The following is a 15,034-nucleotide window of genomic DNA, read 5'->3' as shown; positions in this document are numbered from 1 at the left end:
AAAATAATTCTCTCATCAAAACGCTATTCCACAGAGCCCATGGCATTTCTGACCAACACCACCTGGCCGGTGAATTAAGACATGTACATCGAGCCTTCAGGATGAACGGATACTCTGACCGCACTATCCGCCAAGCTGTTTCTCCCACCATGCAGAAACAGCCACATGAAACTCCGACCAAAACTATCACGTTGCCATACATAGCAGGCGTGACCAAAAAGATCTCCAAAATTCTAAACAAGCATAAGATCCAAGTCCGATTCAGTACAGTGCATAAAATCCGTGATTTGATTCCATCTGTGAAGGATGTCGTTCCTGACTTACAGTATCCTGGAGTCTACAAATTGAGTTGTATTTGTCGTGATTGCTACATTGGAGAAACGAAACGTCATGTTTCTGATCGTGTCCGCGAGCACAAGTCAGATCTGAAACACGGCAGAACTGATTCTTCGGCCGTTGCCGATCATTGCTACAACTCGGTGGGCTCTCATGAAATTGTCTTTTCCGAGACCAAGGTTCTCTGCAAACCTCCTGGCTACCATCATAGGTTTGTACACGAAGCCATACAAATATACAAACACAGACATAATTTCAACCGTGATGACGGTTACAAACTGAGTAATCATTGGAAAGATGTGATTAACCATGCAAAAAAGATTTAACTACACTTATTTGCCAATCTTATTTAACAGACAACTATTACAGTTTTACCATGTTTAGTGGTGTCTCCCTGTCACAGGTTGAGTCACAAGCCGTGCCTCTCCAAACAAAGGCTCAGTTTGTTATGCAGTCTATTCTTAGTCTTAAGCCTCACCTTACCATATTAATAAAAAGTATGCGGCCCTTGCCCCACCACCTTCTCCAACCATTATATAAACGGAGTGGTAGCTCCTGCAATCTCTCATTTACTTGATACAGCTTTCGTGGCTGTAACGGTACCACCTGAAGACGGAAGCTTGTGTTGCCTCCGAAACGTCGTGATTTTTATTTCATTTTATTTTACTTTTTAATGTTTTTTACCTATGTGACTTTACCGAAAAAACCTAAGAATATGAACCCATTATTCACAAATCCAATTATCCGCAAACCAGAAGCTCATTATTTGCACATATTATCTACACATATAATGATTTGCAATCTGAATATGATTTTCTGCTAATATTATTGTAGCCAAATCGTGTGCAATTATAATTTTCTGAAAATTCCTTTCTCATAATTCCAGTCATCTGCATATCCCAATATTCACAAATACAATAATCTACAATCCAATAATGAGCAAACCAATGAACCACAACTCTCATTGTGAGGTACTGTCTATGTAAGTGGGTGTGTGTAAAAACGAGTATGTGTAAGGGACGGTGTGTATGTATGTAATAGTCGGTGTATAACGGTATGTGTATAAGTTTGTAGGGTGTATGTGTAGACTGAGTGTGTAAGTGTGAAGGGTGAGTGTGTAGGGTGTGTGTAGGGTGAGTGTGTAAGTGTGAAGGGTGAGTGTGTAGGGTGTGTACGGTGTGTGTGAAGGGGGTGTGTGTTGAGTGTGTGTGTGTGTAAGTGTGTAGGGTGTGTGTGTAGGGTGAGGCTGTGTGTGTAGGGTGAATGTGTAAGTTCACCTCTCCTGGTCGCACCCCAACGCACATCCTGTCCACAGCTGGAGCACCTTTTTTCTTATAAACCTAAAACAGAACCAACATCAACACTGTGGTGATGGTGGTGGTGATGGTGATGCTGCTGTCTGATGGTGGTGGTGATGTCACCTTTGTGAGTTCGTTGATGGTGAGGATGTCTGTTGATGTGTCTCCCTCCATCACACGTTTCCTCTCCGCAGCAACATCAACATCCTCGTCCGTGATGGGAGGCAGATTCAGCTCCATCGAGCTGAATAACATCACAGTCATCAACATCACCATTATCAACATCACCAACATCACTGATACTAACGATATACGATCATTGCAGTCACCACGATCAACAACATCACCACCATCAATACCAGCACAACCATCATGATCATTACTACCACCACCATTATCACCACTACCATTACTACCACCACCATCATCACCACTACCATTACCACCATCAACAAGATCATCGCTCACCATCATCACCACTACCATTACCACCATCAACAAGATCATCGCTCACCATCATCACCACTACCATTACCACCATCAACAAGATCATCGCTCACCATCACCACCACTACCATCATTTCCACCGGGACACTTCTTGTATGTAACCTATTGTGCTCGTCCCCACAAAGCTGCATCCTCTTATTCAATGCCACCTCCTTTGTTTAACCATCGACGACTAAGCGAGTTACCAGGGTATGGGGTGAGGGGCATGGAGGGGGGGGGGGGGTGAACAGATGGGGCGTGTACCGGGCAACCCCTAGGAGCGCTCAGCCGTAACACGGCGGCTGTGTTACCGTGGGCGGATGAAGAAGTCCTTCTGGATGAGCAGCGTGAGGACGATGAAGACGCTGCCCTCGATGAACATCGCGACCAGATTCTTGCCGACCATGTCCCACGACAGCGGCTCCCTGAAACGGCTCTCACCTGTGTGGAGACACGGGGAGAAAATGTGAGACATGGGGAGACACGCGGAGAGGGGGGAGACACAGGGAGACACAGGGAGATGGGTGAGACATGTGATGACACGCAGAGACATGGGGAGACACAGAGAGATGGGAGAGAAACAAGGGGACAAAGGGAGAGATAGAGACACGGGGAGACACGGGGAGACACGGGGAGACGCAGGGAGACACAGGGAGACGAAGAGATGCGGGGAGAAACAGGAGAGATCGGAGATGTGGAGAGATACAGAGATTGGGGTAGACATGAAGGAGACCCAGTGAGATAGGAGAGAAACAGCATGAGACATAATGTATGTGCATTATATCGGCCTGCAAGTGTGTACATTATTGTATGTCTATGTGCGTATATCTATGTGTCTCATATGTATGTCTGTGTGCAGGCTTATGCATATGTCTGTGAATGTCTGAGCGTGTATTTTTGTATATTTGTGTCTGTCTCTGCGTCTCTACCAAAGCGCTCGGACGCGTCTGCCAGTGCCTGGTTGGTCGCCATGTCTATGAGTCCTCGTCCCAGGCAGAAGTGCGGGAAGATGAGGAGCACCGACTTGAGGATGTCATTGATGCGGGTCAGAGTCTGCGGAGACACGGAGAAACACAGACAGACACGGAGAAACACGGACAGACACGGAGAAACACGGACAGACACGGAGAAACACGGACAGACACGGAGAAACACGGACAGACACGGAGAAACACGGACAGACACGGAGAAAGACGGACAGACACGGAGAAACATGGACAGACACGGAGAAACACGGACAGACACGGAGAAACACGGACAGACACGGAGGGAGATGTTTAGAAACGCGGAGAGACACAGTGAGCGAGACACAGGGGAGACAAGGGGCAGAGGTGAGAAGATACAAGGGAGACGTGGGGACACGGGCACAATGTTGGGGAGTGAAGAGAGATGTAGGGGGAATGCCAATGAGACACGTAAAGTCACGGAGAGTGGGAGACGTGCATACCTGCTGGGGAGACATGGGAGGCACGTAGAAACGCGCGAGAAGACATGGTGAGACAGCGAGGCACATGGAGAAACAATTTGGGACAAATCAATATTTGTAATTCTCAGAGTTGAAATTTAACCAAATTAAGCACGAAACAAATATGATAAGATGGTTATCGTGTGGGCAATCTCGCTAGACTCGAGCACCTAGTTTTATTCACAGATGGGCTGCATTTCCAACCAACCTGGTACCAGCTCAGCTCTCCGACCTCTGAACCTCTCTGCCACTCCGGCAATAGAATCTTAGACGTCCACCGCCCCCATTGGCATTCATATTCAGCGCCAGTCTCGTCTCAAGAGGTGCCAGGTCAGCGCCTCTGAGCCACCCAACCTCCTATGGGAGGAGAGTTGAAGGAAAGAGGCTTAACATGCAGCAGTGATTGCTGCCTGTGTGATTAGAGAATGGCAGTTGACTCACATAATACGGACGTGACGTGGTCAATTCCCCCTGGGTCCCTCATGGTTCTTCATCTCCCTTCGCATGGATGTGAGTTGAGAGTAGCGGCAGCTATGCATCTGCGTCTCAGTTGTGAACCCAGCTGCTGCTACCGCCTTCAGAAGACAGCGAGAGTGAAGGCCACTCGTTCGCGTGGAGGAGGAGAGCGAGAGGAGGGGAGCGAGAGGACGGCGACGATGACGCCGTATCAGAGAGGAGGAAGTCGGCTAGTCCCCCTCTCACCTCGTCGCCGTTGAAGAGCTCCAGGATGTATGTGGCCATGCTGCCGTTGATGCCGATGAACATGTTGACGCACGTCAGCACCACGTACGCCGTGCTGGGCACCGTGAACACGAAGGAGGCCGGGTACATGAGCGGCGTGATCGACCACCTGGGAACACACCTCTGATTAGCACGTTTAGCTACGTGCGGTGCGAAAGCAGGTCAACATGCATACGTGCATATGCATAGTATCAGCAGCAGTTGCTGCTACGTCCGGCAGTCGCGCACGTGTGACAGTACGGGAGTGGGGCCTGTGACGGGTGCAGTGGTTCATCGACTCTACTCAAGAAAATTAATTGTATTCTTATGTCTCAAACCACTCATCTACACCATTGTTTTGTTTTCATTCTTACTCAGACAATGTCTTTCTCTGAGGGTCCTCCTGCCTTGTTGGGTCTTTAACAAAGACGGTCGCCGCTCGTGCGCTTTCCGATGTGCTTCTACAGCCGTCTGGAATGCTCTTCCATCCCATATTAAGAAGCCACTGGAGCTATGCACTTTTAAATCCTTCCCACCACACCTCCGATTAGCACGATTGGCTACGTACATACAGCAGCAGCTGCTATGTCTACACTCACCCGACAGTCGCACACGCGTGACGGTGCGGGAGTCGGGCGTGCGACAGCCATCGTGGTTCGTCAAGTCGAGAAGCATTGGAACAGCATTCTCGTTGTGCCTCCTTGTCAGTGCCCAGTATTTATTTAAGTATCGATCGTTCTCGCGTATTTGGTGCTGTCACTGTGAAAGTCACGCATAAAAGCATTGGCTAAATAAATAATCAGAATCGGAATATTTATTTACACTGGAGAAATCGATGAGCTAGATGTCCTGTCGGGGCGGGTCAAAATGTTACAACAAACAATAAAAACACGATAAAAGTGCAAAGTATAGGTAAGGTAAGCAAATCGCAAAAAAATACAAATAAAACAAAACAATATTTATTTTACCAGGTATAACCTCGCTGGGCTATTAGCTTATTTTTCAGAAGCGACCTGGCCGCAAATGATATCTCAACAAAGAGACTTATCAGTGCAAATTTATAGCAGCCAAATACTCTAAATGTGAATGGAAAAAACCGGAGGACCCGGAGAAAATTCCACGCATCAGCAGGAAGAGAGAGACACATAAACTTCAAATATACAGCAGGTGTCAGGGTCGGGATCAAACCCACGACCTCCTGCATACCAGGCGAGGGAGATAACATCTCTTAGCCACCGCGGCGTCCCCATCGTCTAAGGCACACATCTGTGGGGTGCAGCTACGAGAGAAGAGCTACCCGTAGAGCAGCAGCAGGAGGATGAGGGCCGGCAAGTTGCGATCGGACACGTAGGCCTTCTGCTGGAAGCTCAGGAAAATGACCACCACGATGATCGCCGGCAAAATGTAGTTGCACTGCGAAGTGAGGTGGGTGGGGGGGCGGAGGGGGGCATCGAGAAACAAAATGCAATTAACACGTTCCTTCGGAGTTGGACAGGTAGGAACTTGGTTGGACGGCGCATTCGTGCGATCCGTGTCACGTGGCGCAAGCTGCGTGGGGCGGCGCGTCACGTGGTGCTGAGCCTGCCCGAAGCGCTCTATGAAATACAAATCGAGGGCGTGGCTTTGCACGACAGACAGACAACTAATCCCTAGTGGGCAGTGTGGAAGCTGTTGTTCCTACCTGTAAAACAACACAGCCTCTGTTCTGTTAGTGCACAGGTAGTGTGATTTCATATACACCCCATCAGTGGGTAGCCTGGTGGGATTCAATGGGAATTATTTACTGATGAGGTGCCTGTGCGTTCACGGATAATATCTCCTCACTTAGTCATACCCTTTTGTTATTTGAATATTTTTTATTGGGATCAAGTGCCAGGCTATTGTAAATGTTCAGAGAGGATAAGCACCACCAGGGACAATAAGCCCATTACTGTATCATTACACTTTAGGATGGTAAGAAATGGTGAGACGTGGTGGTGGCTTGGCCTTTATCCAGTCGCGGACTTATCGTCGCTGACCATGGTAATACTTACTGCTCAGTGTTAACGTCTAAGACTTAGAGAGCCAGCCGTGGCACTTTTAGGACTCTTAGAATTCAGTGTTGATGCCCGAGACTCACACAGCCAAAGGCAATGTTAACATTTCAGTGTCTGTATTCAGGCCCTGTGTAGGGTGCAGAGTCCCAGCGTGGAGCAGAGGTCGCAAACGGGTTTTGATTCCTTACCCGTACCCGGCCGCACCAGGGTCGCAAATGGGTACCCGTACCCGTACCCGGCCGGGTACAGGTACCCGTTCCCTACCCGTACCCTACCCAAAATGAGTGACAAACGGTTACTCACCAGTGACTCACGGCCTACCCGTACCCGGCCGCACCAGGGTCGCAAACGGCTACCCGTACCCGTACCCGGCCGGGTACGGGTAGCCGAGTATCGGGTAGGGTACGGGTATCGGGTACCCGGTTGCGACCTCTGACCTGGAGTCCCAGTGAAGGGTGCACAGTGTCCCCTCGCGAATGCGCACCATGTCCCAGGTAATGTTGGCGAGCCAGTAAACGTAGGCGTTGACACCGCTCACGAACTGCAGGTGCTTGGCGTTGGACGCCCGCTCCTGGACGAGGAACACCACAAAGCTCGCCGGGATGAGGGACATGGAGAAGATCACGCAGATGGCAACCATCACGTCCACCGACGACGTCAGCCTGGGCACGTGGGAGTGAGACGCGAGATGTGGGGAAGTGAACGGAGACAACGTGGGGAGGTGCAGGGAGATGCGGGGGAGGAGGGACACAAATAGGAGGAAGGCACGGGAAAGTGATGGGAGAGACACAGGGAGATGGTGAGAACAGGGGTATTTCTTGTTTTATTCTTTCCGTTCAAATCTTGCGATGTAATAAAACATTTTTGGTTTGCGACGCCGGGAGGGGTGACTCACATGGCGACCTCGGTGAGCTGCTGCTTGGTGAGGTTGAGCGGGTGGCTGTAGGCCGTGATGCCGAACCGACGCGGGTCTTGACCCTCGGGCAGCCGCGCTCGCAGCACCGCGTTGCTCGCGACGTTGATGAAGGCGACGATGGCGTGCCAGCCCTTGTTGTTGAACCAAACCTGCACGCAGAGGACAGAGGTGAATAGGTAAATCATTTCCCACGTTTGTTGTTCATGGAATAATTTTCACATAAAATGTAGCAATCGTCAAAGGTTTTTTTTTTATTGCTTTTATTGTATTTTGATAAGAGTACCAGGTTGTTCCTTGTCAAGAGTTTTCATCCAATACCAGCGGCCTGTCGGTCATCTGATCTATTTATATTTTACTCATACTGCTGCAAAACAATGCAGAATGTGTAGAATATGTTCATAGTTGTGACCCTCATCTCACCTTAATGTTGTCCGTAGGCCCAAGGGCCTGGATGAAGCCCTCTAGGTTACGTGAGGCTTCCTCTGTTGCTGGGCCCTGAAAAGGTTACAAATGTGACACAATCATCATCATTATCAATGTCTTTGAATCATTATGATCATCTTCACGTTTATTATGATTGTCTTTGAATCGTCATCATTAGCAGCAGAATTATCTTAGAATCATCATTACTATCATCATCAATTTCACGAAGATCAACATCATTACGATCATATTCAACATTGTCAATATCAGAATCTCTAATTTATCATCATAATATTGCAATTTAGTTTATGTAAAAAGTATTGGTCTTAACCCAACGAGTAACCTACCTGCTAGATTTACTCGTGACAAACAGTCCTAACTCACACATGAACCACTAACTGTAGCCATAATCCTAACCCTTAATCCTGATACGAGCCCAGCCTTTACCTATTTCTCCCCTGTGTGGATTGGTGTCAAATCAATGGTTATTATCAGTGTTATAGTTTAGGTATTTGCTTGGGGATGGGTTATGTTCATGAATGTGTCCGGGTTAGTGTTGTATGTTTGTATGTTGAACTTCTTTCACGCCGTTCGTAGCCAACCATGCTAATCGGAGTTGCGGGGAAAGGACAACAATGTGTTGGGTTTATAATTATATAAGTGTTAAGTATCAGGGCTAGCACGTGCGTTGAAGCTAGTGCTAGGATTGGTGTCAGGGCTCGTGGTCATGCTTGGTTAGTGTCAGGGCAAGCATTAGTGTTCGAGTGCTGTGTCGTCTAGTGTGCGTATTAGTGTGGCAGTGTTAGTCGTACCATGAGAGTGAGTGTCAGCGTGCGTGTTAGTGCGGCAGTGTTAGTCGTCCCATGAGAGTGAGCGCCAGCGTGCGTGTTAGTGCGGCAGTGTTAGTCGTACCATGAGAGCGAGTGTCAGCGTGCATGTTAGTGCGGCAGTGTTAGTCGTACCATGAGAGAGAGCGCCAGCATGCGTGTTAGTGCGGCAGTGTTAGTCGTACCATGAGAGCGAGTGTCAGCGTGCGTGTTAGTGCGGCAGTGTTAGTCGTACCATGAGAGAGAGCGCCAGCGTGCGTGTTAGTGTGGCAGTGTTAGTCGTCCCATGAGAGTGAGCGCCAGCATGCGTGTTAGTGTGGCAGTGTTAGTTGTACCATGAGAGCGAGTGTCAGCGTGCGTGTTAGTGCGGCAGTGTTAGTCGTACCATGAGAGAGAGCGCCAGCGTGCGTGTTAGTGTGGCAGTGTTAGTCGTCCCATGAGAGTGAGCGCCAGCATGCGTGTTAGTGCGGCAGTGTTAGTCGTACCATGAGAGCGAGTGTCAGCGTGCGTGTTAGTGTGGCAGTGTTAGTCGTCCCATGAGAGTGAGCGCCAGCGTGCGTGTTAGTGTGGCAGTGTTAGTCGTACCATGAGAGTGAGCGCCAGCGTGCGTGTTAGTGTGGCAGTGTTAGTCGTACCATGAGAGTGAGTGTCAGTATGCGCGTTAGTGCGGCAGTGTTAATCGTACCATGAGAGCGAGTGTCAGCGTGCGTGCTATGTCTCGGTATCCGTGCCACTCACGGCCGTGATGTTGAGGAACCCCCCCGCCTGCTGGAACAGCCTCCTCAGTGCCGTGGCGTTCACGTCGCTCTGCTCGTTCTTCTGGCCTAGCGAGAAGCCTCCGTACCTTGGGAGGGATACAGACTTGAGTCAGAGCGGTCACATGGATTTCACAGGTTACACGGACTCTAGGGTTGGACTCCTGGTCGGGGTCAACTCTACTGCGATGTGTCGCTGGCATCAGGGTCGTCATAGTCATCGTTGCGACCATTTGTAGCAGCAGCGTCAGTATCAGCATTTGTAGCAGCAGCAGTATCATCAGAAGCATCATCAGCAGTAGCATGAGCAGCAGTATCATCATCACCACCATCAACACCATCATTATCATGATCAATCATCACGATGATTATAATTAATTCTTATCATCAAAATTATGATACCATTCATTATAATTATTGTGATGATCATCATGACCACCATCATCCATCATTAATATCATCTGCCCACCGCTGTCATGATGCAGTTGTCCTACTTAGCCAGACTCACACACTCAGCTCTGTCACAGGAGCGTGTAATTCATCACCACCTGGGGCTCATTGAGGGCGGGCACTATTGCACCTTAGGGCACATTAAATAGGACCGTACCATCCTTTACACAGGGAAGAGAGGGTGAAGGTGAAGGGAGCTGGACAGGGCTATACCACTTCTCAAAAGAATAAGGGGGGGGGGGGGGTAGATAATTCTACTTTGGCTTTAAACACTAAAGGATTGCTATACTACAAGCTCACACCTCGGCTCGTTGACCCAATATTTCCTCTTTAGGCTGAAGTAATGGAATAAAAAAAGGAAATAAACAAACAAAAGATTAGGCAAACCAAAGTGTAAAGTGGTAATGTGCAATTAAGTACAAAGAACTGGTGATCCTGAGAGATGGACTGCCCCCCATAGAGATGTGGAAGTTCCACTGTCAGCTCCAGTGGCACCATGAGATATGAGCGTCGTTTCACGTCCGAGCGGTGAGACAATTTGCTCTGAAATGTTTGACGTAACTTTGCACCCACAATCGTTCGTCGGCCACTGTACAAGTTTGCCAATGAAGCTAATGGTGAATTGTATGAATACCCTTTTACAATGCTTTTGTAGTGACATCACGGGATGTCACTGTACAGTGCCGGCCCTAGAGAGGCACGGCGTGCGATGTAACGGCATTGTGGACACCACAATGATGTGGGTGTAGTACCGGCCCTAGAGGGGCTCGGTCAGCGCTGATTGATAGCGCTGGATGGCACTACGTTCGGCGTGCAGTGCCAGCCCTACAGGATAGGATGTGGAAGTGCCGGCCGTAGGAAAGGGGTTACTGGAGGCCGTGCACTCTGGTTGACATGAGAGGACACGTGACAGGTTAAGTCTACAAAGGGCCCCCAAGTGGGGGCTAGGGGTGGCCACGTGGTCGGGGTTCAGATCCTGCTCGAGGATTCTGGAAGGTGGTCGTGGCCAAGGGTGGAGGCAGCCACGCCGCAGAGGATATAGGCCGGGTCCCCCAGAGGGACCGGCGTTGTTGTTCATCTTGAAGAAATCTTCGTCTTTGTCCTACGTTCTACCGAGTCTCCTACACGTGGACCTGGACCCCAGCTGTGGCCCTGTCCAATGTAGCAGTTACGATGTATCTTCTTGGTTCTTTCGGTAAAGTCACGTAGAAGGGAAGTAATAAAATAATAAAAATAAAACATAATAAAACAATTCTCACGACGTTTCGGCTACAACGCAAGCAGCCGTCTTCAGGTGAAGAATGAGACACTGCCAAGCTAGGAGCTTATATATAAGCTGAGTTGGAGGTGGAAGAAGAAGAGAGCCTTAACAAAAGAATGTGCATATCAAGAGGAATTTAGCATATTCATGGAAAATGCGTAGGAGGTGGGCGGGGGGGTTTCAAAGTCATATTATGCCCATGCATTATGCAGGATCAGCAACACCAAAGGGAGGGGGGGTAGCATTAACAAAGGGAGGGCATGTTAATAGTATGTAGAAGCAATGAAACATGTGAATGGGAAAACGGTGGCAGGAGATCCGCAGCGGAGCAAATAATGCATTCCCTGTGGAGAACACAAGATACACAGTTAATGCCAGTGAGTGGACTGCGGTCTGAAAGTCACCATAAACGTGAACAACAATCAGCAGTCCACTCACTGGCATTAACTGTGTATCTTGTGTTCTCCACAGGGAATGCATTATTTGCTCCGCTGCGGATCTCCTGCCACCGTTTTCCCATTCACATGTTTCATTGCTTCTACATACTATTAACATGCCCTCCCTTTGTTAATGCTACCCCCCCTCCCTTTGGTGTTGCTGATCCTGCATAATGCATGGGCATAATATGACTTTGAAACCCCCCCGCCCACCTCCTACGCATTTTCCATGAATATGCTAAATTCCTCTTGATATGCACATTCTTTTGTTAAGGCTCTCTTCTTCTTCCACCTCCAACTCAGCTTATATATAAGCTCCTAGCTTGGCAGTGTCTCATTCTTCACCTGAAGACGGCTGCTTGCGTTTTAGCCGAAACGTCGTGAGAATTGTTTTATTATGTTTTATTTTTATTATTTTATTACTTCCCTTCTACGTGACTTTACCGAAGGAACCAAGAAGATGAATCCCTGCAGTCACGAAAGCTTTAAATCGAAAGTTACGATGTAATTAGTGTAGTTAGCCTGGTGGTCACCACCATATGTTGTTATTCTGTTAAGGGGCAGTCACCCCGTGTGTTGGTGTTAAATAAATGTGTTGCCTCCAAGAGTATGTCTGCGACTCAGTTGAACCCACTACACTTTTGTTGGCCCTGTGTGTTTTTTTTTACAATGGATTACAAAGCCACCTCTATCAAAACAATATTTGTTGGTTTTTATACCTTTTTGCCAATTATGTTACTCATTTGGAAATTATTTTCTTTTCTTTGCTGAGCCTTCAAGCTCCCTTTTGAGCCCTCGTCACATGTTTTGCCAACAATCCTGAATCAGGATCATGATTTGAGCAAGCAAGCAAGCCTTACTCTGCTGATGATACACTGTATGTTTAAACTAAAAGACTGCTACAGTTTACTTTTTTTTGGATAAGCATCGAACAAAGACGGTCACTGCATCGCGTGCTGTCAGATGTGCTTCTCAGGCTATCTAGAATGCTCTTCCTTCCGATATTACGAAGCCACACTTTTAAATCTAAATAGAAAACGAAGTTCTTTAGAACTGTTTTCTATGTTTACTTTTTTGTCCTTCCCGTGCACCTCCGATTAGCACGGTTGGCTATGTACAGTGTGAAAAAAGTTGAACAACATGCTCGATCCATAGTTTGCTTGTATTGAAACAACGCTGCTGAGATGATGCTATCCCAGAAGGCTGTGTAGATGATTGCTGTTGTAAGAAATACTTTCATTATTAATGCAGAGAGACGGATAGATGAAGGAGACATATTGTCTTCTTACTTATTTTGTTATTTATATTCTCTATACAAATGCTAATTATTATTTCCCGCATGAGGACGTATGCTTTGTGAGTGCCAAACCTCTTCTCTATGAAGCCGGCGTAGGTCTTTACGAGATAGTCACTAATATTTCTCCCGGTCAGGTTCTGAAGGGTGTCCGTGGTGCTTTGCAGCATCTGAGAGGGAGGGGAAACGGTGAAAGAGACCAAATCCACGGGTATCACGCTCCCTGTCGCACACCGACTCTTGTTGAGCAAGACGCCGCGGCTCCCATGGTGCACCGCAACTCGTGACCTCGCTGAAGCGCTGTCTCCCACAATGCACCGCGTTTGGTTATTGAGTTGCATTCAGAGATATGGTGTTCATACTCTGTGGTCTTTTGGAACGAGATGGAAAAAAACAATACAAACGAGATGGAACAAGACAGTACGGATAAGACTGACGGAACACAAGGGATAGACAATACAGATGAGACAAAACAGAATAGATTCTTGAACCTAATCGTGTCTCTGTATCCTGAGCAAGCAATGAATCATGACGTAGGGAGGAGGGGTGACTCGTGACATGCCTGTCCGTTTAGACACGGGTAGGACGAGGTTCAATTATGAGGACAATCATCTGAACACAGGAGGGAAATATTGAGAAGGGAGTTCAATAGAGGCCTTCATTAAGAGGGCGGTAGTTTAGCTGAAGACTCGGCTAAACCTCGTCTTGCCTGTGGGGGTGGCAGTCCTCCGGCTCCCGGCGGGCAATCAGGCAGCATGGTGAGCCGCTCCGGAGTGCTGCACTGGCAGCTCGGGGAGGGGTCCTCGAATGTCCAGTTGCCCTCATTTAGGGCGTCCAAGGCAGCTTGAGATGCCTGAGGAGTCTCCCACACGGGCATCCGAGGTTGACATGGAAGGTTCCTGTAAAATATTAGTTTTTAATTTGTGGAATAAAATAAAAAATGACGTGCCACATAAACGCACAGATAATGTTTCCAGCAACAGCTTGGCTAATTGATATCACCAGCCCTCAATGCTTTTAGGATTGTGACTATATTTGTCATAAGCACTGCCTGATGACAAAGAATGTGGATCAGAGAGTGGCAGTGGATTAAGAGGCATAAAGACGTGCATATTTGGAATTACACTGATAGCAACACATATGTAGTGGTGATACGCGCTGGGGTAAGGATCGTGTGCCAGCGCGTATTGATTGGCTGTGTGTGTTGGTGACGCGCGCTGACGGTGAAGGATCATGGGTCAGCGCGGGTTCATGGGTTATGAGGCAGTGATTGGCTGGGTATCGGTGACGTGCGCTGACAACGAGGGGATCGTGTGGCAGCGCGTGGGGATTGGTCAACTAAGGGGGTGCTCACGTCGCGGTCCGCATACGCTCCGGCTCCCGGGAGCGGAGGCTATATAAGGCGGTGCGCACAGGCGCACGGGGAGTTGGTGACCAGTGAAGACAGAAGACGGAGGAGGAAGAGATAGGGCCCTGAGGCACCTAGTCCCGCTGTCCTTGTGGGGTCCGGGACCCTGTGTGGCTCAGAGGCGGGACCTTGGGACCCGGGGCCGAACGTCCGTGTGAGGGCCGGCCCGCGGGACCCAGAGGTCGTGACCCACGCCCAAGCCGGGGTGGGTCTGTAGGCTCCACGGACGCTACGGGGCTGGAGTGCCCGTGAGCGTGCACCGTGAGCGTGCACCGTGAGCGTGCAGCGTGAGCCGTAATAACCACACGTGTAAAGTGGAGTGTGTAGTGTGAGAAATAGTGACCACACGTGTTATTGTGGAAAGACAAAATTTAATAAAGTGTGCTACCCGTCAAGTGGTTTCCCGCCGTCATTCCGAATACTTCACATACATTAGAAAACATACGTAGAGACGTAATTTTGACCATTAATCGCAGGTGGCTGAAACCCAGATTCAAAGAGAGGATCTCGGCGGTGTTCACTCGGTGCCTCTGACATGGCCACTATGAACCCCTCAGCCACGTGACTGCAGGTGTGCCGTGGCGGTGGGTACTCACGGAATGCTGTATCCCATCATGCACCGCGTGCCGAGCCCGGGTGGGTCTAGGATCGCGGCGACAAGCTTCTGCGTTGTCAGGTCGTTGGGAGCATCATCGCTGCAAATATATGGGAAAAGTTTACCAAGTCGTTAAACAAAACACAAAAACAATCATCAACAATGTGGAATATTTTTTCCCATGAGACCCTCGTTGAGTCTCAAGATGGTTATTCAGGAGGGTCCTCCTGCCCTGGTTGGGTCTTTAACAAAGATGATCACCGCATCGCACGCTTTCAGATGTGGCCTTCTGCGGCCTTCTGGAACGCTCTTCCTTCCGATATTAGG

At 48.8% G+C, this 15,034-nt stretch overlaps 1 protein-coding gene across 3 annotated transcripts in view; it reads right to left on the bottom strand.

Annotated features, from left to right (window-relative positions):
- The window catches only part of LOC144739587 (phospholipid-transporting ATPase ABCA1-like), a 71,703-nt gene that overhangs the window by 9,994 nt on the left and 46,675 nt on the right, over nt 1-15,034 (bottom strand). For all 3 annotated transcript variants that reach the window (XM_078622524.1, XM_078622529.1, XM_078622526.1), the window contains 13 exons: nt 14,709-14,807; nt 13,414-13,603; nt 12,780-12,874; nt 9,246-9,351; nt 7,678-7,752; nt 7,237-7,406; nt 6,826-7,003; nt 5,603-5,718; nt 4,288-4,435; nt 3,050-3,173; nt 2,432-2,561; nt 1,758-1,878; nt 1,614-1,676 (listed from right to left, as the gene is read on the bottom strand). In XM_078622524.1, the coding sequence (XP_078478650.1) occupies nt 1,614-1,676; nt 1,758-1,878; nt 2,432-2,561; nt 3,050-3,173; nt 4,288-4,435; nt 5,603-5,718; nt 6,826-7,003; nt 7,237-7,406; nt 7,678-7,752; nt 9,246-9,351; nt 12,780-12,874; nt 13,414-13,603; nt 14,709-14,807 (1,615 nt within the window). The remainder of the gene's footprint in view (nt 1-1,613; nt 1,677-1,757; nt 1,879-2,431; nt 2,562-3,049; nt 3,174-4,287; nt 4,436-5,602; nt 5,719-6,825; nt 7,004-7,236; nt 7,407-7,677; nt 7,753-9,245; nt 9,352-12,779; nt 12,875-13,413; nt 13,604-14,708; nt 14,808-15,034) is intronic.

This window comes from Lampetra planeri, chromosome 3 (assembly GCF_965212315.1).
Source record: "Lampetra planeri chromosome 3, kcLamPlan1.2.h2, whole genome shotgun sequence".
Lineage (NCBI taxonomy): Eukaryota > Metazoa > Chordata > Hyperoartia > Petromyzontiformes > Petromyzontidae > Lampetra > Lampetra planeri.
Note: the sequence above shows the minus strand (reverse complement) of the source record. Positions and strands in the feature narration are given on the sequence as shown.